The sequence below is a fragment of the Cygnus atratus genome, chromosome 3, assembly GCF_013377495.2.
Source record: "Cygnus atratus isolate AKBS03 ecotype Queensland, Australia chromosome 3, CAtr_DNAZoo_HiC_assembly, whole genome shotgun sequence".
Classification (NCBI taxonomy): domain Eukaryota; kingdom Metazoa; phylum Chordata; class Aves; order Anseriformes; family Anatidae; genus Cygnus; species Cygnus atratus.
Window position 1 is genome coordinate 44,947,352 of NC_066364.1, and position 26,326 is coordinate 44,973,677.

The 26,326-nt window shown below is 36.4% G+C and overlaps 1 protein-coding gene across 19 annotated transcripts in view; it reads left to right on the top strand.

Moving 5' to 3' along the window:
• Positions 1 to 26,326, top strand: part of GRIK2 (glutamate ionotropic receptor kainate type subunit 2) — a 414,885-nt gene that overhangs the window by 196,332 nt on the left and 192,227 nt on the right. For 18 of the 19 annotated variants that reach the window (XR_004780987.2, XM_035561779.2, XM_050709385.1 and 15 more), the window contains 2 exons: positions 21,277 to 21,420; positions 22,604 to 22,711. Coding sequence is in view for 18 of the 19 variants with exons in the window: in XM_035561779.2 (XP_035417672.1) it covers positions 21,277 to 21,420; positions 22,604 to 22,711 (252 nt within the window). In the remaining variant the exon portion in view is untranslated. Of the gene's footprint in view, positions 1 to 21,276; positions 21,421 to 22,603; positions 22,712 to 24,222; positions 24,533 to 26,326 lie in introns of those variants that run through there. The other variant, XM_035561796.2, reaches the window with a different exon arrangement.

Sequence of the window (26,326 nt, forward strand, 5' to 3'; positions counted from 1 at the left end):
ACTGGTGGAAGATATGAAAGCTGTGGACTGTCTTGGACAGAGTGACCATAAGATTGTAGAGTTTTCTATTCCTGGTGATGTCAGAAGGGTAACTAGCAAAACTACTACCTTCCAGAGGGCGGACTTTGACCTATTCAGGACACTTGTTGCGGGGGTCCCTTGGGAGTCACTCCTGAAGGGCAAAGGGGTCCAGGAAGCCTGGATGCTCCTCAAGACGGAAATCTTAAAGGCACAGGAGCAGGCTGTTCCTGAGTCCCATAAGGCGTGCCGGAGGGGAAGAAGACAGGCATGGATGAACCAGGAACTTTTGTTGAGACTGCGGCAGAAAAAGAGACTCTACGTCCTCTAGAAGAAGGGACAGGCTATTTGGGGCGACTACAAGGAAGTGGCTAAGATATGCAGAGAGGAAGTTCAGAAAGGCAAAAGGCCAGCTTGAACTCAGATTGGCCACTGCAGTAAAAGAGAACAAGAAATCCTTTTACAAATATATTAATAGCAAGAGAAGAACCAAGGGAAATTTCCATCCTTTACTTGATGCAGCAGGAAAAGTGATCACTGAAGAAAAGGATAAGGCTGAGGTTCTCAATACCTTCTTTACATCTGTCTTTAATAGTCCGATCAGTAATCCTCAGGGTACTTTATGCCCTGACCTGGGCGTCCCCTGTGATTCAGGTATAGAATCACCCCTGTGATCCAGGAAGAGACAGTTAGAGACCTGCTCCTCCATCTGGAAAGTCACAAGTCCATGGGACCAGACAAGCTCCACCCTAAGGTGCTGAGGAAGCTGGCAGAGGTAATTGCCAAGCCGCTTTCCACCATCTATTAGTGTTCCTGGTTATCTGGAGAGGTCCCAGAGGACTGGAGTCTTGCTGATGTGACTCCCATCTACAAGAAGGGCTGTAAGGAAGACCCAAGGAACTATAGGCCTGTCAGCCTGACCTCGGTTCCAGGGAAAGTTATGGAGCAAATCATCGTGGGTGAGATCACATGGCACTTGAGTGGCATCCAGGGGATCAGGTCCAGCCAGCATGTGTTCATGAAAGGCACATTGTGCTTGTCCAGTCTCATCTCCTTCTATGACCGTGTGACCAGACTGGTAGATGAGGGAAGGGCTGTTGATGTAGTCTACTTAGACTTCTGCAAAGCCTTTGACACAGTCTCCCATGGTATTCTCCTGAGGAAACTGTCTGCCCATGGCCTGGACAGGTATACTCTTCTCTGGGTAAAGAACTGGCTGTGCCCAGTGGGTAGTGGTTAATGGAGTGAAGTCCAGCTGGCATCTTCTTACAAGTGGTATCCCCTGGGCGTTGGTACTGGGGCCTATCTTGTTTAATATCTTTATTGAGGACCTAGATGAGGGGATTGAGTGTACACTCAGTAAGTTTGCAGATGACACCAAGTTGGGAGGTGGTGTTGATCTGCCTGAGGGTAGGATGGCCCTTCAGAGGGATCTGGATAGGCTGGTCTGCTGGGCTGAGCTGAATGGGATGAAGTTCAACAAGGCCAAGTGCCACTTTGGCCACAATAACCCCATGCAGCGCTATAGGCTTGGAGCAGAGTGGCTAGAAGACTGTGAAGAGGAAAGGGACCTGGGTGTGTTGATCGATGCTTGGCTGAACATGAGCCAGCAGTGTGCTCAGGTGGCCAAGAAGGCCAATGGCATCCTGGCCTGTATTAGAAATAGTGTAGCCAGCAGGAGCAGGGAGGTGATCATACCCCTGTACTCAGCTTTGGTGAGGCTGTACTTCAAGTACTGTGTTCAGTTTTGGGCCTTTCACTAAAGGAAAGACATTGAGGCCCTGGAGCGTGTCCAGAGAAGGGCAACAAAACTGGTGAGGGGTCTGGAGCACAAGTCTTTTGAGGAGCGGCTGAGGCAGCTGGGATTGTTTAGTCTGGAGAAGAAGAGGCTCAGGGGAGACCTCATTGTACTCTACAACTTCCTGAAGGGAGGTTGTGATGAGGAGGGGGTCGGGCTCTTCTCTCAGATAATTAATGATAGAACTCGAGGAAATGCCCAGAAGTTGCGCCTAGGGAGATTTAGATCAGATGTCAGGAAAAACCTTTTCTCTCAGATTTGTCAGGCACTGCAATGGCCGGCCCAGGGTGGTGGTGGAGTCACCATCCCTCGCAGTGTTCAAGAGGTGCCTGGAAAAGGTGCTACAAGATATGATTTAGTAGCTTAGTGGGTAGTATTGGTGGTAGGAGAATGGTTGGACTAGACGATCTTGTAGGTCCTTTCCAACCTTGTGTTTCTATGATTCTGTGATTTCCAAAATTTAAACTAAATGCATATAAATTACTATTAGATAAAACAATGACTGGATTCACTCTAAAGGCAGGGTAGTGGAGAAAAAAAAGGAGAAAAGTCATCATTTTCTGATGAAGAACAACACATGAAAGTACTGTCCAAGTTCTAAGCTAGGAAATCTGTTGGAAAATACAGAAAACTGACTGCTCTAAAGCAGCCACTCTTTTATGAATTGCTTTGAAACTAGAAACATGATAATGAGAGATGTTATGTGTCCTTTTAATGTTGGTCTAATTTCTCCTCATCGATAATGTGTCTGTTCTGACATAGGTTGATCCAGCAAACACCCCTCCTTGTACATTCTACACATACACCCTTGTACATTCCAGCATACACCCTTCCTTGCACTAAAATCAAGCACGTGTTCTTGCCTTGCATCGGATGCACTGGCCTTGGGTAGATTTACATTATTCTTTTAAAACTAACTTCATGATTATTCCATGCCATGTTAAACGAAAGTGATCATATATAGTTGCCTTATTATTGGTTACAACAAAAATGTCATCTCTGGTATTGGGGCTGTGAGTGAAGAGATTTTCAAACTGCTCCATGGAATATTCATAGAATTGAATCAGTCTTCATTAGTGAGTTTGATTTATTTACTACATTTTTTTTTTCCTGAAAGGCAGAAGTGTCAAAAATCAGTTGACAATGTTGTACTTATTATTGATATTAATAGAGATGATCTTTCAAGCACTAATTTTACAGTTTTGCAGCTATTCAGATTTTTTCTTGAATATTTGTTAATAGAAGATTCCTTTTTACTTAAAGGGACATTTTCTTTATACATGATTATCTCTAATGCAGGTGTCTCTATACACAGAACAAGTAACATTTCTTTTTTTTATTTTGTTCAAAGTCATTTATTTTATTTACCTCATCGTCATCTCTTTCTAGATAAAAATACATTTATTTATTTATTTATTTATTTTTCAAACAGAAGAACAGAACTTTTGTCTGTTTGAGTTTAATTTCCTGATTTCTAGGCTCTTGCTGGGGACCCTGAGAGCAGTCAACTCACCAATTTACAATGCAAAGATGAACGGGGTTAACAATTTTCTTTCTAAATGGGGAAACAAGGTTTCTCATGTATAAGATTGATCATTTTACTAAGGTATCTAGAGTAAACCAGTTACCTTACTCTTCTTTTAAGAGCTTCTCTCATTAAAATTTTGAAGACTTTATTGAAAGATTTGCATTGTGTCTTGTCTCTTTCTGGTATTTACCCTAGAGGAAGTATGACTGCACTCTAGGGCCTAATGCATTTTTTTTTCTGGATGTTACTGTTGTCAATCAATCCAAGATTTGTATTTATTTTAAAAATGCAATATAAGTTTATGATTTCCACTACTATTTTATGGTTCTCTGACTTTTGTGTTTTGTTTTTGAATTTCTCTGGCAATTTATAGCACTCTTGTGGCTGTGTTATCCTACCGCCTATTGATTTAAGGACTCTTTAATTGAAAACTATTCAGCAAACACTGTTTTCAGTTTACTGTTTTGCCCAACTATGTCTTAGGTGCCAGGGGCTCATTTGCAGCAGTTGATGGCTAAAGATTTAAAAATAGAGCTGCAACCATCTAGGTATACTTTTATATGCAGGGTTTTCACCAAGGACTTGTCATACATCTTACATAACCTGCAGGCTAAAAGCATATGTCTGTGCATTTGTGTCTGCATGTGTAACCACAGGAAAGGAAAAGGCAAAGAATCAATGATCTCAAAATTAATTAAAATCAGGAAGACATTCTGCCTGCTGACAGGATATTTAGGATGAAAATAATTAAATGAGCTATTGTGGCAAATGCAAGATCGATTACTCACCAAGAGCAGCTCCTTGAAGACTTAGATGAAGATTGATAACTGTTTTTTAAGTTAGAGCCAAAGGCAGCCATTCCCATCTCCAGTTTGTGTGCATATGTGCAGTCTGATGAATGGCTTTCAACCCAACCTTCTACTGACCACTATAAAAAGCTATCATCTACCATAAATAAATGGCCTATACATGCTTCTTCTCCCCTCTTCTTCATCTCTCTGTAGTTTAAATTGCTTCATTTAATTTTTTTTTTCATTTTGTCAAACTTGAGGAGTTGTTGTCATCTTTTGACAGCAGAAACTTTTTTTTTTTATTTTATTTTGAGTCAGAGGTGCATTTTTTCTTTGTTTTCTTTGTTTGAATTGCACCTTGGAATTAGAGACTGCATGAAGACAAGATCACTATTTTTAGAATAATAATAAAATGGAATAAACTTGAAGATGGCACCATATTTTCTCAAGTGATCATTGGAATTTATCTGCAATATTGTTACAATAGCAAGTGAAGAGGCCCAGTATGGAAAACCCCATAAAGCAAAGCTGTTGGTGCCAAGAGCCTGAGTACTCTTTTTTTTTTTTTTCCACACTATTTTATTTTCCACTTTTTTGCTTCAGACTATCTCTGGCCTGTTCCTTTCCACAAAGCCAATTAGCAGATGGAGCACGTAAAGTACAGCTCCAGATCACATCTTTCAGTTAGTTTTATCTTAAAAGAATCCAGTTCATGCACTGTGATGCTGCTCCCTGATGTGAATCAGAACACTGGTATGTAGGAAAAATTGGGAAAGTTGCTTCAAAAGCTTGCTGCTGATAGAAAATAAAATCTGTTGTAAACCTTTCAGAGTAATGGAGTCTTACAAAATTATTGTGAAAACAAATCTTCTTAATGAAAGGAAAATGTGTGGACAAGTATTGCTTTTGTTTCTGTGACAGACTAAACCAAATATAGAATTTGAAAATGCTATAGAGAGGAGAAGAAGAAGTAAATGATCTAAAATATCAAGGCATGCCTGTTGAAAGCATTTGCCTTTGAATCACATTAATTTATCTAAATGCTTACTGCAACAGGCTTTTATATTCTGTATCAATTTATTAATGGAAACAGAAGAGGAAAACAGTTATACATCAACCAGATATCAATCTTCAGCAGATCTTCTCAGTAAGCAGTTCTTTGCAAAACAGTGAGAATTGTGAGAAACAGTGAGAATTGGGAAGTTGGAGTAACAGTGATTCCAACCTATGCTTTGGCAATTTTGTCCTACTAATGTCTCTGTGTCAAAGTAGCTGTTCCCATGTCAGTGTATGCAGTGAGATAGAGTTCTGTGAATTGAACACTCAGTTACTAGACTTGTTCTCAGATTTTGTAAGATAAAGTGCAAATGAATTCTGAACAAATTATCTGCAGAAATAATTCTCTTCCATTTCTTTCTCTCTGTTGAATCTGAAAATAGTTGTACCTCTTTGGAACTTACAGGCTTGTTGTGATTTTACAACACTCATACACTGTTAACACTAGTTTCTGCTCATACTTTGAAGATGTAAGAAGGGATAAAATTCTGTGATTTTTTTTTTCTCATAATACAGACGCATATGAATACTTACACTTCTATGCTCTTCAAACAAAAAAGATTACTTGAATTGATCCTCTTGCTATTCTCTCTTGCAACTCTCAGAAACTGCACAGAAGTGTCAGAAAGTCTAAAATCCTGGAATAATTGATGAGGCTTATCACATTTGTACCTACTTATTTTTTCTTCTAGTTTACCTGTCAAAGGCCACATGCTTGGCACAGTCGTATGTGTGTATGAAAGAGAAAACGATAAACCCTTGTGTTAGTTGTATTGAAACAGAACCTACTTGCGTATGTCCTCTCTTTTTTTCCACTCCTCCCCCATTTTTTCCCTATGCAGTCTGAAATTGCAGATCTGGAGAGCCTTCTGAAATATTAGGAATCGACATTACTAAAAATAGGGTGAATGGTATGAAAATTATGTTTTAAAATCATGCTTAAGCACAGTTAAAAGAGGTATATGTACACTTCAGAAAAAATAAATCCTCATTAGTTTAATCAGAAATACGAAAAAAATTGCTATAACTTCTGCCTCAGCTTGGACACATTAGTGTCCAATTTTTTAAATTTAGATTTAGATGTAGTGCAGACATTTAACTGTTACCCTGATGGATGGAGCCCTGATAGGGTATTGAAAAAAGCTGGAAGTATATTCAGTTTTCAGTTCCTATTTTTGGTTTAGTAATTGTGATAATTATATACCATCAGTTGGCTTTTTGATATAAATATTCTTTTGAGAATGAACTATATTTAGAGAAAGAGAGTTCCAAAATTTCCAGAAAGGATAATTGGGTGAATTTAGAGCATGTATATATTGGTACAAATTCTATTGGACATAATAAGATTCATAGATAGAGCCAAAATTTTTTATCAGTTTGGAGATTGTTTGGTACTTATGTTGACCAAAGCAGCAGCTATGTCTAACCTTACAGCAAACTTGTTTCTGAGCTGTTATTATTTGTAAGCCTGTGTTTCTTCGCATGTATATTACCGCAAGTAACTTCTAAGTATTAAAAATTTCATATGTATAAAAATACACTCATAACCTTTTTTCTTTATCCAAATTTTGTTTTCTATTTCTGTCTACCCTTGTTTTCTTTATACTTTGAACTTGTGTGCTTCGCTATTTAAGGATTTCAAAGTACTCAAGAGTTCGATTAAGTTTTCAGTGTCAAAGTGCTTCTCAGTATTAGTCATGGAGGTTGCTATTAATAATTATTCACCTTCCTCTGAAACACCCCAATTTAAAGCTGTTCTTAAAGTAGGTGAGTTTTTGTGGGCAAATAGAATAATAGCTTAAGATGACTGTTTTTATGAGAACATTTTGAGAAGATAGCCTGCAAGGGTAGTGTTGCAAATCAAAACACAGCTTTTCAATCTCAGTAACTTTGTATAGAAATTTTTAATCAAAACAAAATGCATATAATACAAATATGTCTGGATGTGTCTAATCCTGTGTCTGCTCTTACGGTGAAACCAGAGTTAACAATGTATAAAGACCTGATTATTAGAACTAGCATTATAGCATGATGAAAAGATTATTCAGAAAGCAAATTCTGATTAATGGTGAACTTCACTGAAACAAAGGAAAAAAACACAATTACATAGTAAGGTGTTGTAGTTGGTGGGGGCACAGTTGCAAAGAAAAGAAAATACAATATTAGCAGCGTCACTTTGCTTTTCCATAATCATAAAATGGATTGGACTGGAAGGGACATTAATAACACCTTCCACTAGATCAGGTTGCTCAAAGTCCCATCCAACCTGGTCTTCAACACTCCCAGGGATGGCGCATCCATAGCTTCTGTGGGCAACCTGAGCCCACACCTCACCACCCACATAATAAAGAATTTCTTCCTAGTATCTAATGCAAATCTCCCATTTTTTAGTTTAAAACTATTAGTCCTTGTCCTATCACTGCACTCCCTGACAGAGTCCCTCCCCAGCTTTCCTGTAGGTCCCCTTTAGATCTCCTCGGAGCCTTCTCTTCTCCAGGCTGAACAACCCCAACTCCCTCAGCTTGTCTTCACAGGGTAGGTGCTCCAGCCCTTTGATTATCCTCGTGGCCCTCATATCTCTACTTTTTTACATATTACATAGAAATTGGCTAAAATTATGCAATAAAAATGACAAGAGACAATGAATACCATAAAATTGAGTGTGCCTCCAAAGCTAAACTAAAGTTAAAATGAAATACCTATTTTCTACATCTAAACAATGGATCAATTTTCTAAATCACGGGCCAGCATTTTTTTTATACTTTTTTCTTTGTGTTTTACTGATTTCAAGGAGTTGTTAATCCAAAACTATTTACTTACTTAAAACGGAGACATAGGATATAAATTAATAAAAGAATTGCAAAAGACTGACATAAAGAAAGATTCTGTTTGCAATCAACACATACACTTTTATAGAATAGTTATGTTTTACACTGCTTGACAATATTTTTTCCTTTTTTTTTTTTCCTGCAAACATGAACTTTGCAAGGCTGCATATGCAATTGTTTTTCTTTTTTTTTTTTTTTTTTTTGCTGAGGATATTAAAATGTGTCATTAGTTCTAAGTGGAGAAAAAAATGGAGCTTGGTGAGAGCAGGAAAAGGCAATTCATTATGAAGGCTCAGAACTGTTTTGTTTCTGCATTTCAAAGTCATCAATGTACATTTATTTTTGAAATTTTATTGAAAAATTAAAAGGTGTGAAAGCTCTGAACTTCTCACACCGTGAAACTTTTATGAGATATAAAAGTAGAGTATACAGAGACTCATTCTTTAGAATGCTTTTTTTCTCCATTTTTAATGGGATATTTATTTAATCTCTTGGTTATTCTAAATTTATGCCTCTCTTCAGTTGAGATCAGTTGTACTTTCTTGCTGTGCATGAGTACAAACGTGTTCAGTGTATATGCTGAGTAAGATCTTTCTATAATTGCTTATGAACTGCTCATGTAGAAGGACTTTTTGTGTGGTGAGTTAAACTAGTACAATAGTAGCAGGCAGCTCTTTATTATAGATGTGATTAATGAAGTTATAGTGATCAAAATCATTGATTTTTGAGCAGGGGAACAGATGAAAGGAAATAGACTATGAGACCAAATAATGACCCATTGCTTCTGGTAATTAGTTTTCTGCTATGTGTACTTAAGGCACATTAAAAAGCATGTATTTTTTTTATGGCAAAAGATATTATAGCCGATACCATAATTTCTAAAAGTTAGAAGAAAGTTTGAGAAAGTACTTCAGATTAAATTTAAATTAAATCCTGGATATTTAATGTATGTTTTTTACCAAATGTATAGAAACCTAACATCATAACACATTGTTCCTAATTGCATATTATAAACACAGTTCTGCAAATGCTTATGCAGATAGCTTTTACTATTGCAATCAGTACACTGAAACTCATTTGCTTCTTGGATTAGCAGAGTTTCTGCCATGATGGGGCATTTATAGGGTCTTATGAAATCCTTATCTTGTAAATTTCTTTGTTAGTCAGAAAACCGAAAATGAGAGAAAAGATTTCTAAAAAATTTAATTATAGAATTACTTTTTGTGATTTTTTTTTTCTTAATAAAGTTAATGGTATTTATTCCAGATAACAGTTCTATAAATGTACAACTTATATATAGAGGAACTATCTGAAGATATTCTCTGTTAGTGTGAAAAATTAAATTGAGAATCAGAATACCTCCTAAAATCAAAGGACATAGAGGAAGTGAAATTTTGAATTTTAAGTACAAACATTTTACAAAAATAGTATCACAGAATGTATGAGGTTGGAAGAGACCTCTGAAGATATCTAGTCCAACTCCCCTGCCGAGCAGGATCACCTAGAGCACATTGCACAGGATGGCATCCAGGCGGGTTTTGAATATCTCTAGAGAAGGAGTTATTCAAAACCTCTCTGGGCAACCTGTTACAGTGCTCTGTCACCCTCACAGTAAAGAAGTGCCCTCTCATATTGAGCCAGAACCTCCTGTGCTTCAGTTTGTGCCCATTACCTCTCGTTCTGTCACTCATGAGGTTACTCTCGGCCTAACCCTCCAGCTTGCTGAGGTCCCTCTGTATGGCAGCACAGCCCTCTGGGGTATCAGGAACTCCTCTGAGCTTTGTGTCGTCAGCAAACTTGCTGAGGGTGCACTCTGTTCCATTGTCCAGGCCATTAATGAATAAGCTGAACAACAGTGGACCCAGTATTGACCTCTGGGGGACACCACTAGGCCTCCAAAAAGTAACTTAAAAGAAAAAACATGCTGAAATGGACACAAGTTACTTACATTCCTAACCTGCAAAAATATCCTTCTGATACATACAGGAATTTGAAAATGTTCTTGTTACATAAGTTGCCCACACCATATTACCAAAATAAATAAATAAATAAGTAAAAATCAAAGTTAATATCAAATAATATTTACTATAAAAAAGTGGGAATTCAGGGTGGAACTCAGGATGAATGATCTGATGTGTTAAGAAAATACATAATGTAGATGTCCATATAAAGTGAATGATTTATATTGGGTACATTTTCCTCTTTCTGTGATTGGAAAGAAGTAAACCACCCTGAATACTTGACAGATAACCTGTCCAATAAGCAGTTCATTTAAAAATATGTGAGAATGAGAATTCGATCAGGAAGCTGAGGAAATCAGTCACAGCTTAACCATGCATCAGAATAGCAAACCCTGTAAAGAGAGACTAGCTTTGAAACCAGACTGCCATCCAGTCAAATTTAAACTTTGAAAAAATGCAAAAGATGAAATTCTAAATATTCTACCCTGTAAATTTCAGGCCCTTTCTACTTATTCCCCTAACTGAAGTTTTCCCTCATACTTGAGATTTAAGCTTTTGCTCCATAAGAGATAGCTAACGAAAAAGTGTCCGTGTTAGAAAACTTAATTCAGAATTTTCTGATGTGCTTCAGGGGTATTCTAAATCTTTAGCATTTTATTTGTTAAAATGAAATTCAGATCCTGCATCTAAGGCCAAGCAGACCAGAGAAACACTGCTGACGTTCTTATTTCAGAAAAACCTATGTTAAAGCCACTACAAAAAGTAAAGTTACTACAGGAGTTACATCTCCTGTAGTTACATCTCAAGTTGTCTGAAAATTTCACCTCCTATAAGTTAAAATCAATCTGTAAAAAGTGGTTACCTACACAACTGATTGTCAGTTACTTTGAAGTTCTTAGCTCCATAAGTAGTCTATCAAATAGGAAGAAGAGTGCAGAAGCATTGCTTCTTACTTTTGGGTCCCAGTTTAGTATTATGTTTTCTATGTTATGATAATATTAGTAAGGGTAACAGTTTTTTTTTTTTTTTTTTTTTTTTAATGATGTAACCCTACTTCATTATGTTTCTGGCAACAACGCAAACAAAGCAATTTATATTAAAATATTAAAAATGCCCACAATTATTGGCCTAAGCTTAGGGAGATGTTTAGAAAAGAATGCGTAATGAAATAGTTTCAGTTTCATACTTGGTCATATCGTCCTTTCAATATTCAAAGCTGAACCAAAGCACAGGAATTGTTGTTTCTAGAAACACTCCAGTTCTCTGTGCTGTGCTTTGCACACTGTTGAGCTAAGCCAGATAATCAAGAACAACACAGCTGCTGCTTATCCTGCTTGATTTCTACTTTTTTGCTTTGCCCCGCCCCTTTCTCAGGTGATTGATTGGGTGCCAGGTGGGCCTAATGGTATATAAGCTGCAGGTGTCCTATCAGAGAGTTCTTTCTGCCTGAGCTGGTCTTTGGGGGGTAAGTGCTTTGTGTTTTATTTAGCTAGTTGTAGGGTTCTTTAGGTGGGTTGAAGTGTATGGGCTGATGTGTTTCTGCGTTGAAAGAAGTAAGCGTGTCTTTTTGAGGTAACAACTAGTAGGATCTTTCAGAGTAAACAAGCTATATAGTAGTAGGTGCCTTTACTACATGCAGCTCCTCTTCAGGTGAGTAATTTTTAAAGCATGCTTATGGATAGAAAGGTGATGTTAGTTTGTGTGTTTGCTTTGTGGTTCTAGGTCTCTTATGATTTTTGCAGGATCATGGGGCTTACTGTGAATGTGACCTTATGCCTTCACCTGTATGTCAAATATTGGAGTATTGGTTGATAGTTGGCTGAATATGAGCCAGCAGTGTGCTCAGGTGGCCAAGAAGGCCAACAGCAGCCTGGCTTGTATCAGAAACAGTGGCCAGCGGGACTAGGGAAGTGATTGTCCCACTTTTCTTGGCTCTGGTGAGGCTGCACCTCGAGTACTGTGTTGAGTTTTGGGCCCCTCGTTACAAGAAGGACATGGAGGTGCTTGAGAGAGTCCAGAGAAGGGCAACGAAGCTGGTGAGGGGTCTGGAGAACAAGTCTTATGAGGAGCGGCTGGGGGAGCTGGGATTGTTCAGGCTGGAGAAGATGAGGCTCAGGGGAGACCTTATCGCACTCTACAGGTACCTTAAAGGAGGCTGTAGAGAGGTGTGGGTTGGTCTATTCTCCCACATGCCTGGTGACAGGACGAGGGGAAATGGGCTCAAATTGCGCCAGGGGAGGTTTAGGTTGGATATTAGGAAGAACTTCTTTACTGAAAGGGTTGTTAGGCATTGGAATGGGCTGCCCAGGAAAGTGGTTGAGTCGCCATCCCTGGAGGTCTTTAAAAGACGTTTAGATGTAGTCCTTAGTGATATGGTTTAGTGGAGGCCTTGTTAGTGTTAGGTCAGAGGTTGAACTAGGTGATCTTGGAGGTCTCTTCCAACCTAGATGATTCTGTGTGAAATTACACAATGATTTGTGATTATTTTGTGAGATGAAAAAAGTTCTAACACTTCAAACATTTATACTGGGAAATGTGCTTTTATACTGTCAATAATAATGCACGTTCTTTACTATGTAATAAATGGAATGGCTAGATAGGTAGCAACAGCATCAATATTTGTTGGACTATTCTTTTGTTTTCTTGACGTTTTCTCAAAGTTTGTAGATGTTTCATGTTCAATTTCCTAATTTCTCTAAGAATTAGGGATCAAACTATGAAATATGGGGGCAAAAAAAAGAAAAATCTTGATTTTTTTTCATTTCTTTCTTTGTGTAAGACAAGACTACATTTCTTCCAAAAAAAAAATATATGTATTTGTCCTGATCTATTTTTTATAGATTTTTAACTTGTTTTAAGCATTTTTAAGTAGTATAAGAAGAAAATCACTTGCTTTGTTCTGATGTTAAAATAAGCATTTTGATGATGGGAGCAGGGGGGAAATAATTTTCATCTGTATTGTCAGTCATAATACATTCTCTGCTAAAAATCGTGTACGCATTTCTGTAAATAAACACCCTGCTTAAAATTCATGAGGAAACAAAGTGTTTAAAAAATCTAAACAGCTGTGCCATCATCTGATGATTATTCATCTGAAATATTACCCCATATTAAAAAATAAATGTTTCTAACAGGTTCTTTCGATATTTAGAAAATTTAAATGCACATTGTTTATAGCTTGCTAATGCTCATAGTTTGTTGCCAATTGGAATGCATGTTTGGGGGTGAAAGGAAAATCTCTGCTGTTTGTTTAATTGTACCCCAGCGTTGAGTTGGGAATGTGTCAAGAAGTAAGAAAACACCAGCTTTAATAAGCATACAATGCAATTTAACAGTTCATAAAACAGTAAAATTTAATCCCAGACTGGGAGATTTATTAAATCTCACTCAGCAAAATGGTTTTGTGGGATGTGTTAGCAAGTGAGAATTAAGTGAAATGATTTCAGGGGCAATAGACTTCATTAACCAAGGAGGGGAGGAACTAGTTTTGCAAGCCGTTTCTTCTTAATTTCATTCACTTGTTATAATTGCTTTGAGTAGGAGAGCTTTCTTTGAGCAGAAGAAATATGTTGGGTCTCTGAAATCTGTGTGCATGCTACTACATTTGTCAGGCCTCATCTAACTGAAGTATCTTCTGTAGATGGTCATGTGCAGTGGTTCATTTAGCGATTGTTAAAAGATAAGTCTAGTACAACTTAAACCTCTGTCTATCTGTAAGATAAAATGACTCCTGTTAATTGTTATTGTTTTGTCATTTTTGCATCCATGCTGGTTCTTCTGTGCTCTTTACTTTTCTTCCCTGTTTTCTCTTCCCCTCAACAGTTGTTCTCAGTCTTTATTTTTATAGGCTGCAGAAACAATGTTCTTTCTGTCTTCTTTTTTTTTCATTTGTCAGTTAGAAGATATCTAATTCTTCTGTATTCTTCCAGGCAGTTGTTACATCTCCGTGAAACAGTATGCTGACTTGTATAACCTGCTTATGTCCTACCTATATTTTAATATCACTCAACTGTCAAAAAAGGAAAAAAATATATATTTTTTTTTAAAAAGTGAATTTCTTTCAGTATTGTTATTCTTGTAGTCTTGTATAAGAGACAACTTGAAGAGCAAATTCAAGTGAAGGTTCTTGGACTCAAGCTCTGCACACAACTATCATACTTAATGCTCCGCAAATATCATTGTTACTGTGAGCCACTGAAAGGATGCTTCTTCCATTATGGATGGCCAGACTGCATTCAAACTGTTAATGGGAGTTTCTGGGGGGTGCATATCCCATAGAGATATGGGATACCTGAGAGAATGTTGTGGTGAGCTTGAAACAAGTTGTCTCAGTCTAGATTTGTCATATTTTGGATTGGTAAATGTTTTTTTGTTAACTAATTGCCTCGAAATCACTCTTAACCTGAGACAGGTTAAGATAAAGTGTGTTTGCTTTTATGCTTTTCTTAAACATTTCCAGCTGTATTGGAAAGTTAAACTATACCAGATCTACTGACATTAGTTTAATTAGGAAAGGTGTTTGTCTTTTTGCCCAGCTGTTTTGCTGTATTGGCTGGCTATAGGCTTTTTTTAACACACAGCTACCTGGGATTTGTATATACCTTATGTCTTGGATCACATTCAGTAGAAAAAATTTTCATAGACAGTGGCATGGTGGAATTTGGCTTTTACAGCCAATCTCATCTGATTCTTTCTGGGTGTCCTGAAGGACCTTTTTTCCTGAATCTAGTTTACAATATAAAATATAAACCTCTTTGTTGACACCTGTGTCACATCAAGCTGTATATTCAAAACTGTATAGAATAAAAATAAAAGTGGGATCCTTTGATTACTTTTGAGTGACAACAGATGTGATGACAATCACTTTACATTTATAAAATTAGTATGGCATGATTCACCTTTCTATCTTTCTTTCAAGTATCCTGTACGATTGTACTGAAATGCAGAACTATTAAAAAGTTTAGTTTCATTTCATAGTGCATAAAATAATCATAAAGAGTAAATTCAAATCTATATTTACTTTCATCTTCAAATGTTCATTTAATATATGGGTAGGGAGAAGGACACTATATTCAGGATTTGCATTTTGGAATTGGGAAAATACTGCAGATTACAGTGATTAAAATTACATTGTAGAGGGCATGAATGGTTAGATGCTTTATCTTCTTAGCCAACCATTTTTGCTTAATGCAGGATCTGAAAAATTTAAAAAAAAAAAAAACTTTCTTCAATCTTTGTCTCTTGTCCTGGACCTTTATGTATCCACTGTTGTAGTTTCTGTAGTTCATATTCAGTAATTTTTAATGGCAATTCTGTCACTTTGTCAGATGGGACAGCTTTTAAGGAAAGTAACAGTGTTAATAATGAGGGCAATTCTGCACTGCAGGTGGTCACATTGTCCTGACTTTTGTGTATTGTCAGATTTTTCTCATGTCTTTTTGGTTATTCCTGGCTTCTTTAAAAGAAATGAGGTACAGTCAACTTCTGTGAGAAACTCAGTCTTCAAAGGAAAATAATGATTAAAAAAAATTACTTCACACGGGCCTATTTCTGTTCACTGTGTTCATAATGGAAATAATCTAGAAAATAAGACTAATTCAGGGGAAAAAAAGGCAGGTGGTGGGGGATTCAACTGACAGAAGAAAAAAAATGAGATGTTTTGTTTAGGCACTATGACATTTATTCAAGGTTTTATAATTAATAATTTTGCATTGTTTGTTAAATTATTGGACAGTAAGGACAGGTGAGAGAAAAATATGTAATTACCAAAGGAGAATTAATTCATAGCAGGTTAAGGAGGTTGATTGTAGGATGTTTTTGAGGGCATTGAAGTGATTAAGTATGCTATTGTGAATCCTTCTGTGTAAGATGTCCAAAATAATGTTATTTCTTCACAAAAAGGGTGTCTTGGAGGGGAAGGAGATTTGACGAGGCTGTTCTGTCCATTATCCACTGTGTGCTGAGGCTGTTATAGCGAAGAAGCAGAGTTGCTGCTACCCTCCAAATTCTCCTGTCATCCTGTTGTGATGGTGACTAGAAAAAATCTTGATACACATTGGGAGTTGAAAAACAAAATCTGACTTTGCATCCAGTGTTATATCCAAAGCACTGGTGTTGTGTAAGAAAATACCGTTTATACAGGACAATGGAAAATTCAGTCTTCATGGAAAATGCCCTGTCTTGTGTACTTACGCTCCCCTTGCCAAATGGAAATACAACATTAGGTTTATGTTCTGCAAGGATAAGTACTCTCAGTGAGAGAATCTTGTTGCAGTATGAAAAGCATGCATGTTAACACTTTGCTAAACCAGTGACTGTAGTCAGTCTGAACAAGGTTTACTTCAGAGGATGCTGTGGTCTGAGGTGGTTATATGTGCAGCTAACGGAAAATCTGTACCCTGTTTTCGGTCAGTACGGCAGGGTATGATATGATCAAGTAAGTTTCAGAATACATTAAAGACTTCACGTAAATTGCTTTTAATGTTTTCAAACATTTTCAAGGACATTTTCAATGATCTTTAAAAAAAAAAATAAATCAGTGGCCAGTGTACTTTCAGTTTTATGCATTTATCTGGATACTTTGTCATGGTTACCAAGGAAACAAATGCAGATATACATTTGTGAGCATTTTTATTCAGTTTCATTTCATTTTTGATGGAGCAAATGAAGTCACACTTCAAAATGAAGCTAAAATTCTTTTAATTAATGCACAACACTTTTCAGAGTACATTAGTGTCTGACTGAGCAGTTTAGTCTTGTAAAGGTAGCTGGACTTATTTCACAAGGACAAAATTTGACTGACTAGAGACAGGAAGACAGAGCTATCTCAAGTAGTAGTATGTGACTGTCCTGGTGTTTCCAAGTACTGCACAGAACCCCTTTTAAGTAGAAGATCATGTTTCTTCATAGGCTTTTTTTAATAATAAATTTAATTGGGGGAAAAACAATCACATTAGTTTCATTTAATTGAAAATCTGATTTATTTTTTTCCTTACATTCCAGCTGGTTTTAATCACCTATCTTTGAAAGTTCTTCCAGATTATGCCTATGGAACAGCTCCATTTTTTTTTTCTTTTAATATAGATTATAAGGGACTACAACTTGTTATAGTAAAGGCTGAAGTATAATTTTTCTCTTTGAGAATTGTACTTCTCTGTTACAATTCATGAAGAAACAATTAGTCTAGCAATCCTTCATCCTAAATTAACATTAAACTTGAGTGCATGATAAAGTCATGTTTTCTAAAAAATAAAGCAGATATGTTTTGCTATTCAGAGACAATTCTGTAGCACTGAGATATGAACAGGAGAGGAGTGTTTTATTGGTATAGGAGGTCCTCATTTACTTTCATGGAAGTAAATAGAAATGTCATACAAAAACACGTCAGAATTATATGTCATTAAATGTGGAATCTGCATCTCTTTTAACCCTTAATAGTTAATTGTGCACAGATATTTCAAAAGTAACTAGCAAATTTATTGAGTCACATGTCAAGTGGCATCAATGAACTCCTGCTTAGTGTAATTCTGAAGTTGGTTATGAAGATCATAACCGTGATGATTTTGAAAACCTTGCATTTATCTATATGTCGGAGTGTGAGCACTTCTCCTTACTTCTGGAATGTCTTAAGATACAGACCTAGCTCTCAAGATGCTGCTATAGTGCATAAACATCCCATTTGGTTTCAGGATTTTCAGCTGGTTCTTCTCTAAGCTACCAGCCATGCTTAAGGTTACCTTTGAGATGTCATGAGAAGGGCAAAAAAAAATAATAGCAGAAAACCAATTCAAATGGGGAAGATTTCTTGGCTGAGACCCAGCCAATACTAGGTTTCTTCTGCATCAGCTCCTCCCATATAGGTTAGAAACTGGTGAAAAATACTACCCTACCAACTTCTTGCCCTAGCTCCAAGCCCTGAAAACCCAAACCCTCCCTACAGTAAGAGCAGGTGAAGCAAATGTGTGCCAGAAATCACGGCATAAATCTACTAGAGCTTATCATGTGCCTGTAGCATCTTTGGGTAGGATTGTGGATGAAGAAGAAAAAGATAACACTGAAGAGGCCTGGAGAGAAATAGTAGACCCTTTATCTAATAGTAGAGAGGACTTTTTCCCTGGGTGCTTTACACTGAGTCTGTCTCCATCAGAGCCTTTCCACAGTGAGATTAGAATACCTGCCTGAAATGTGTCCGACAGTATTTAGCAAGTAGGACTCACAAATGATTAGTGCTGTTACAGAAAAACACGTAATTAGTGGAGACAAACACAACATCCACAGTAAGACAGGAGGTAAAGGAATGCCAGAGCAGCATTGAGAAGAAATGTGTAGTATCCAACTGAGTTCAGAATAAAAAGTAAACACAGATATTGGTACTTTCTGTTTGAAGTCTACTGTGACTGAGAACTTCTCTGATTAAACTGTTATTTGAGTGCTAAAAGCTTTTTTGTTACTTCATTGACTCAACTGAAAGAAAGACTTGTAGTCACAGACAGCTGTCATTTGACATCTTAAAGTAGATCTTATTCTATTTCAATTTGATGAAAAACTTTTATAGCTTCTGTAGTTGTAGTTTTTTCTTTTGTGGTAGTAGACATGCAACTGACAGTGTCACAAGCAGAATTTTTGATGTTTATTTGTATTCAAACAAGTCATGATTAATAACAACTGTGAAACAAACAAAAACCAACAAAACAAAATATGGCTCAAAAACTGTACCAAGATATATCTTTGTGAGATACACCATAATATTTAAAAGGGTTGTACAAGTTAACTGAAGAGTACTGATCTCGTTATTTGTTCTTCAGTGAATGGAAATGTTGTAGCAGGTTCTGAAATTCAAGAACTGTTCAGGCTGCCAATCTCTGTTTAGATAAGATAAAGAATCCTAAAATTTGGGGGACACTTTTTTTCCCAAGTCTCTGACGAGTTTCTTGCTGAAACCTGCAGCACTTCCTGTATCACAAAGCATCATTCCAATAACATGATTTAAAGCAAAGAAAGCAGCGTGGACAAATGGCAGTGAGACAAAAATGCTTAGCAAGCTTAACAAATGATGGTGGGGAAGTAGTACAATTGCTATCAGTTCCTTCTGTCTCTCAGATGAAAGATAAAGTGACCAAGCAAGAGGACAGCCCAACTTGCAAATTCGAGCACATATTTTATATCTTTTCCTGAGTTCTGCACTGTTTATTTCCTGTTCAGTAAAATCAGTGATTGCACCCAGAGAGATGAGTGTGATATTGAATCACTAAACCAATATATTTTTGAGCATGTGGTTCTATCTATTCAGTACAAACAATTAAGCCTGCATTTAACTTTAATGTTCCTATACAAGGTGGTCTGTGGATTCTCAGTCTATGTAAATAATGGATTTATCTTGCAGCATCTAAAGATCAAATTGGACACTCAGCTTCTAGCCAGTGATTAGTTTATGTTGTGTGCATTTAAAAGAAGTGCATTCTGATTTAGATTTATTTCCAGTGAAGCAATGTTCATCAGTCGAGTATGAAGAATATTAACAGGATTCAAATTACTTCCAAAACTGCAATGGCTTTTTTAATGTTTCCACTGGAGTTGACTGTCTTTTCATCCTACGGATTTCCAGCTCAGTGGCTTATAGAATTTGACAAAAAGCCATGTTGCTCTGCGTCTAGCATAATGTCCGTTTGATTCTTGCTGATGAGTCTTATTGGTTCCATGCCCAAATTTATATCTAATTAATCAGTTAATGTTTTTGAAGTTCTGGTTGCTTCTTAATGGGAATGATTTTGCTTAAGTCTCATAGCAATTTCAATTTTCGTCCATTGGTGCAAGGACTATGTGTTTAGATGTAAAGCTGATAAAAAAACAACAACAAAAAGCAAAAAAAAAAATACTATTTTCATTTCTGAACCAGACTTATGTATGAACTTATTTTATAGTTTATTTTTTAAATTATTATATAGACTCCAACTTCTGTGAAGTACTAGAATATTAAGCTTTGTATGATGCTTACTCAGCATGTCATTCAGACTTTTGGGACTTTGGTGTCTCCTTGTCAGATATTAGCTTGCCTTAAAGATAATGAACAATTTGGCAGCAAAAATAATTTCTGGTTAATTTGGAGTGTCTGTATAAACTGCTTGGCGTCTGAGATCATTAAAACCTATTATACTAGCTATGTTAAAATTGGGATTTATTTCTGTTTGAATTTTGAAATCTCTCCTGGGAGAGCCATTTAAATGTAAACGTATATTTTCCCCTTTAACAGTGTCTTATGGGCTATAATGGTAGAGCTCTTTTGCATTTTTATGTTTAATTTTATTGTAAAGAGCCTTGGGATGCATTTGCATGAAAGGCACTATATAAGCTCATTTTGTATTGCATTGTATTGCATTGTGACAAGTGCAATAATCTCCAGGTTTCCTGTCCATTAAAGAACTAATTTCACAGCTCACTAATTATGTGAGCGAGAAGGGGAAATAGGTCTGTTTTCTCTAAGGTATACTGAGCAGATGGCATAGTATTTATTTCCACAAGCAGAATCTAAGGTCCTCTCTTGCTTTTGATTCCAAGTCTTGTCTCTGTTTATCAAACAGAAGAGGAAAGATTTCAGTTTCTTGTGTACAGTGTGTACTGGGAGGCTGCCTCTGTCCTTTGGTAATACAACAGTAGTTAGCATATACCATGACTAAACAGCCCATTTATTTAGAATGGGACATGAAAACAGTTAAAATGAATGTGGAGTTCAATGCAATTCTAATTTGCCACTGCTTTGTGGAAGATATTGATTAGGTCTGTCTTAAGGATTTAAACCGATTCCTATAAAAACTTATAAATGAATCAGTTGAACACCTTTGGGACTGTATCTAGTCTGTAAGTCCAAATGGAAAACCATTACTTCCTTAGCCTGTATACTTTCCTTCATTGCCAAGGTCTTGCCACTTTGCTAATCTATTCTTTTCTTCTCACTGATGGAAATAACTGACATGAGTCAAACCTGCATGCGTACAGTGCAGCCTCCTAAAACACCACTTTCTTTAAGGTAGTGTGAGTCATCAGAGGTACTGGTGTCCTTCTGTGATCCTAGAAAATTGATATTTGGGCCCTTATTTCTGCTTTAAAAAGAGAAGAACTGAGACTAGAGGTCCTGGCGCTTCTGTGGACTTGGCAATCAGGCTGTCACAGTGCTGCACAATCAGATAGTTTTCTCCCTGTAGTGTAATGAGCAGTGCTAAACTTCTGTTTTGTTCCCTCACTGCTGGTTGTCACTTGTTTTCATTTTGTGCTCATGGTGCTGATTTCATTCTAATTTTAGACGGATGCAGCTCTAATGTATGATGCAGTTCATGTGGTATCAGTGGCTGTCCAGCAGTTCCCACAGATGACTGTCAGTTCACTACAGTGTAATCGCCACAAACCATGGCGCTTTGGGACCCGCTTTATGAGTCTCATTAAGGAGGTAAGTCACTAATAAAATATATCCTGCTTCCTTACGTTCCTTCCTCCCAACTCCCATTTCATTTTATTCTAATTCTACTTGAATTCTGTGTTTTTTATTTTTTAGTAGGTGAGTGAGACTATGAGCTTATGTTTAAAGAGATTGACAGATAAGAAAACATTTTTATTTCCAAACAGGTTTTCCAGTCCTAGCTGGAACAAAGTGTATCATACACAGAAACATAAAAGGGTTAAATAACTGCATTCTAAATAAAACTTTTAATTGTGGATACTTGTGTTTTTGGAATGTTTGTGGAATTAAAAAAACAACCCCCCAAGACCATAGACTGTGAAAAATTCAGCAACTAAATGCTAGTATAAGTTTGAAGAGGCCAAGAATGAAGTTTTAATTTTCACTTCTTTTGCCATGGTAAATATATATAGCATTGTTCTCCTAGTATACTGCTGAGATATGGTTAGATAAATTTAAAGTTATAGTACTGTCTAGGAGATTTAAGGCGCTAAAGATTATAGAATATTCAAATAGGGTATTCTTGTACTGTAAATAACTACTAGTTTCTCATTCTAGATATGCAAAATACTATGGTAAAGATAAATATTTGCAATGGAATATAATCCTGTTTTTAATACTAATTGATTTTAAGATAACTTTGTCTTCCATACTTCTTCCTCTAGTTTAATATAGTTTAAGAACCATGCTGACTGTAAGTTTTTTATTTTTGTTATTATTTTTTAATAGGATATTAATTAAATTAGTAAGGAATCAACTCTGGAAGACTGGCTCAGTGACCTCAATTTTTGGTGTCTTAGCATGGTTTCAGGGGATGCAGCATCTTGCAAAAGTTTGACTGAAATGTCCTGACAGAAGAATGAAATCCAGAGTTAATGGAAGAGATTGGGGTTGGGGGGCAGGGAAACAGAACTGCATGAATAGTACATGCATTAATAGTGGAGAAATGAAGAGTTTATTGGCTAATGTGGAAAGTTGATTAAAAAGTTGTCTATGAAGATTAAAGAAAGGTTAATTTATTAGCAAAAAGTGAATATGAAATATATATATATTTAAATCAGCCGCAATGATTTAGGTAAATTTTACCAAATTCTGTCAAAATGGGAATATTATTTTTCTTTCTGGGGAAATAATAGGAAGAGGTATTTATAGACTTTTTTTTCTTTTTCTCTAGGCTCACTGGGAAGGCCTCACAGGCAGGATAACTTTCAACAAATCTAATGGCTTAAGGACAGATTTTGATTTAGATGTTATCAGCCTCAAGGAAGAAGGTCTTGAAAAGGTGTGTAAGATGTTTATCTCTAAAGTGATGTAAAACATAGAAACTTAGCCTCCTTTGCCCCCTCCCTCCCTCTAATCTCACAAAAGGAACTTATTTTTTTCCTCTGGATAAAAAACAAACATTTATATACCATCTACAACAAAATGAAATTTTATATGGGAATAAATATGTGGTTTTGAAAGTTTTTTTTTTTTTTTTCAAAAATAGTTCTGACTCAAAATCTTATGTGTGTAGGGTTGTTTTTTCTTAGAAGGCAGTAAAGCTGAAACATTAGATCAGACAACTTAAATACTTTTTGTGCAATATGTTTTTCCCCATGGTGATTTTGTTATGTGTGTTTCAGTACCATTAAAATTAAAAACATTGAGATTTTCATCTTAGTATTTGTGCATGTCTGCCAGACAATTGTGTCATTATTACAAAGCAAATTCCCCTAAGTATGAACATTATTTCTTCTCTTCAAAAATGTGGGAGACTCCAGATCTATACTTCCTCTTACCATGGCTCATTGGTTCTGGATACTTATGAAAATAGGTCTATACATTTAGGTGTTTGATTCCAAAGGAAGTTCTTTCCAAATGCTAGTGTCACTTTCTTCAGACAATGCCATAACAAATGGATAAAACATTGTTCAATTCAGTCAGTTTCAGAGAGTCGAGGGGACCTGCCAAGCACATTTCACCTCGGTGTCAAGTGGAAGTGCTGTGCTAAATCCCTAGGCGCTCAAATTTGAATGTCACAACCATAAAATTCTGAGTCTTTGGATTCAGAAAATCTGCCTTGAAATATGAGACAGACCTGAGAGAAAAAATTAGAGGAATCCTTAGAATATCTCAAAGCATATCTCTTTTCTACATAACTACTTCTTAAACATAATTTCAGGAAACAAGACTTAAAAATGACTGCTGATGCTGCAAGTAGATTTTCATGCTGCCATTGTATATCATACAAATAATACCCAGTAAAAAAAATAAATCAGGAGTTTAACATTAACTTCTAGATTGAGACTCCATGTAAAGGCATTACAATGTACAGGCTTTCAAAAACATTTAATGTGTTACATGTAGCATGCCTATTCCCTGCCTGATATCTGGCTTCAAAATCTTCTAAAGTTGCTGATCTGGTGTCTGACAGTAGCCTCTTAACTGCATACTTCTAGCCACATCCATAGTTTTGAGAGAACCTGGTGAAGAGTAGATAGTTGGACCTTGAACCATGCATTATTATAGTTTGATCTATATTGAGTTTAGCTTTACATACAGTTCCAATCCCATCACCTATGTGTAAACATGTGGGTATATGTATTTGTATTTTCTTTGCATCTTACTAATTCGGTAAAATTTGCCTGAAAAAGAAATAAAATAACTTAATTTTGGAATTTCTCTGTATTTTGAGAGAAGTCTTATTCTTTCCTTGGAATACAAGTTTTCTATTTGTAAGGGGCATTAAAAATTAAGAATAGGCAGCCTGACAAGTTTGTTTATCTTCTGACATGAATTTTTCTTCTACAGAGATAGAGGGAGAGACTGGAAGATTGAGAAATGTCCTTTTTTGAATCCTAATATTGTCGAGATTTGAACTAATGGCTTTGGGAACACCTACATCTATTTGGCCTACCTATGTAACTCCACAGTGATCTGAAAAAAGATCACGTTACCCTTCATCACCGGTCAACCTGGTATAGAGAGGCAATGTAGGAGGCTGCAGTGTCTCACAATGTTATGATCAGCAGACAAAGGTTTCCATCTGCAGGGCAATGTATTTAGTTTTTATTTACTGTATAGTTGTTATTTAGATGTGGTTTTCCGTGTTCTGTAAACACTGCTTTCCTTCATCTTCAGATAAAGTTTTATCCTCTATTGCCCCAAGGCAATACTGTACTGACAAATAAAAAGAGAAATTCAGGGAAACCACCATGCTGCAGAGTTCTATTTCCTTTTTTTTTCCTCCTGAAAATAGCTGGAGAGAGAGATTAGTTTAAACAACATATTTCTTCCTGATACTAGTTTTGGGGTATTAATGTTTTCTTATTAGGAAGATATCACAGAATTGTCTAGGTTGGAAGAGACCTCCAAGATCACCTAGTCCAACCTCTGACCTAACACTAACAAGCCCTCCCCTAAATCATATCCCAAAGCTCTACATCTAAATGTCTTTTAAAGACCTCCAGGGATGGTGGCTCAACCACTTCCCTGGGCAGTCCATTCCAATGCCTAACAACCCTTTCAGTAAAGAAGTTCTTCCTAATATCCAACCTAAACCTCCCCTGGCGCAACTTTAGCCCTTTCCCCCTCATCCTGTCACCAGGCATGTGGGAGAACAGGCCAACCCCCACCTCACTCAAAGAAGTTCATAAGGTGTGAGCTTGCTTTGAAACAACTAAATAGGTAATATGATTTTCGAAAAGGTCCAGTGGAAAACCTGTGATTATAGAATTAAACTATATTTTAAAACATGAAGCAATGCTTGGATATTAAAATGGCTTACTATGAAGTATTCCATGAAGGGAGTTAGGCAAAGTTAAGGAAAGACAGTGTATAATTGTGATTAAAGTTGCAAAGCAAATTTACTTTGTTTATGAGAATAATAGGAACAATGCAACCTGTCTTCCTTACTGAAAACATAAATGGAAGAATTTATGACATGGGAATAGCTGAATAAGTCAGTAGTGGCTGAAGAGTCTGCATATAAGGAAGTGATAAGCTGTTGAAAATGAGAAAAGGAAGTCTCTGAAATCTAGGATGACTATAAGGACATCAGGCGGCATTTGAGAACCATCAAGCAGCATGGGTTTTCAGGAAAAAATCTTCAAAGTGTACTTAATTTCTTTCCTGGCAGAAATGCAAAACAATTAAAGGAAGGGAGACAGTGTAATATATTTGCATTCAAGTGACATATCTGATACTACTTCACAACCTTACTAAAAAAAAAGTTGACTTTATTAACAATTTCTTGTTAATAAGTATGTGGACTGGAAATTTCCCAGGAGAATGTTGGTGTAAGATACTGTGTAATGGATGTGTAGTGGGCTAAAGGAATGGTATCTTCCATATGGATCTGTATTATGTGTCCGTTTTATATTTTACCTTCCGTATCAATATAAAGGTAGAAACACAAAAGCATGTTAATTTAATTCTTAGTTGACAATATATTAGGAAATACATAACCCACTGAAAATACAGAAATAAAAAAAAAAGTCTACAGAGATTACAAATATGTGAAGAAAATAAAAGTCAACAGAAAATACAGTACTCTAAAACACAGACTTGGGAAGTAGTAATAATGAAAGATACGTGAGAGACGATAACAGAAACTGTAGTAAAAGGATATGGATGTTTTAAAACAACCAATGTGTGCTTGAGCTGTGTATATGGATGCTCAGAGAAAAGGAGCATCTTCACTGCCTTTGTGGTGCACTTTGTGGTGCATTTTGGCTTTAAAGGGATGTGATAATATTACTTCTTCAACAAAATATTCTGAAAAGCTTTGGAAAGAACAGTAACAGTTATCATTATAAAAGTTTAGGAGTTGGGAAAGTGTTGGCAAAGAATGATGAGGAATGCTACATGTTTAAAGATACATATAAGCAAAAGCAGAGCAGTTACTGTAGGGTGT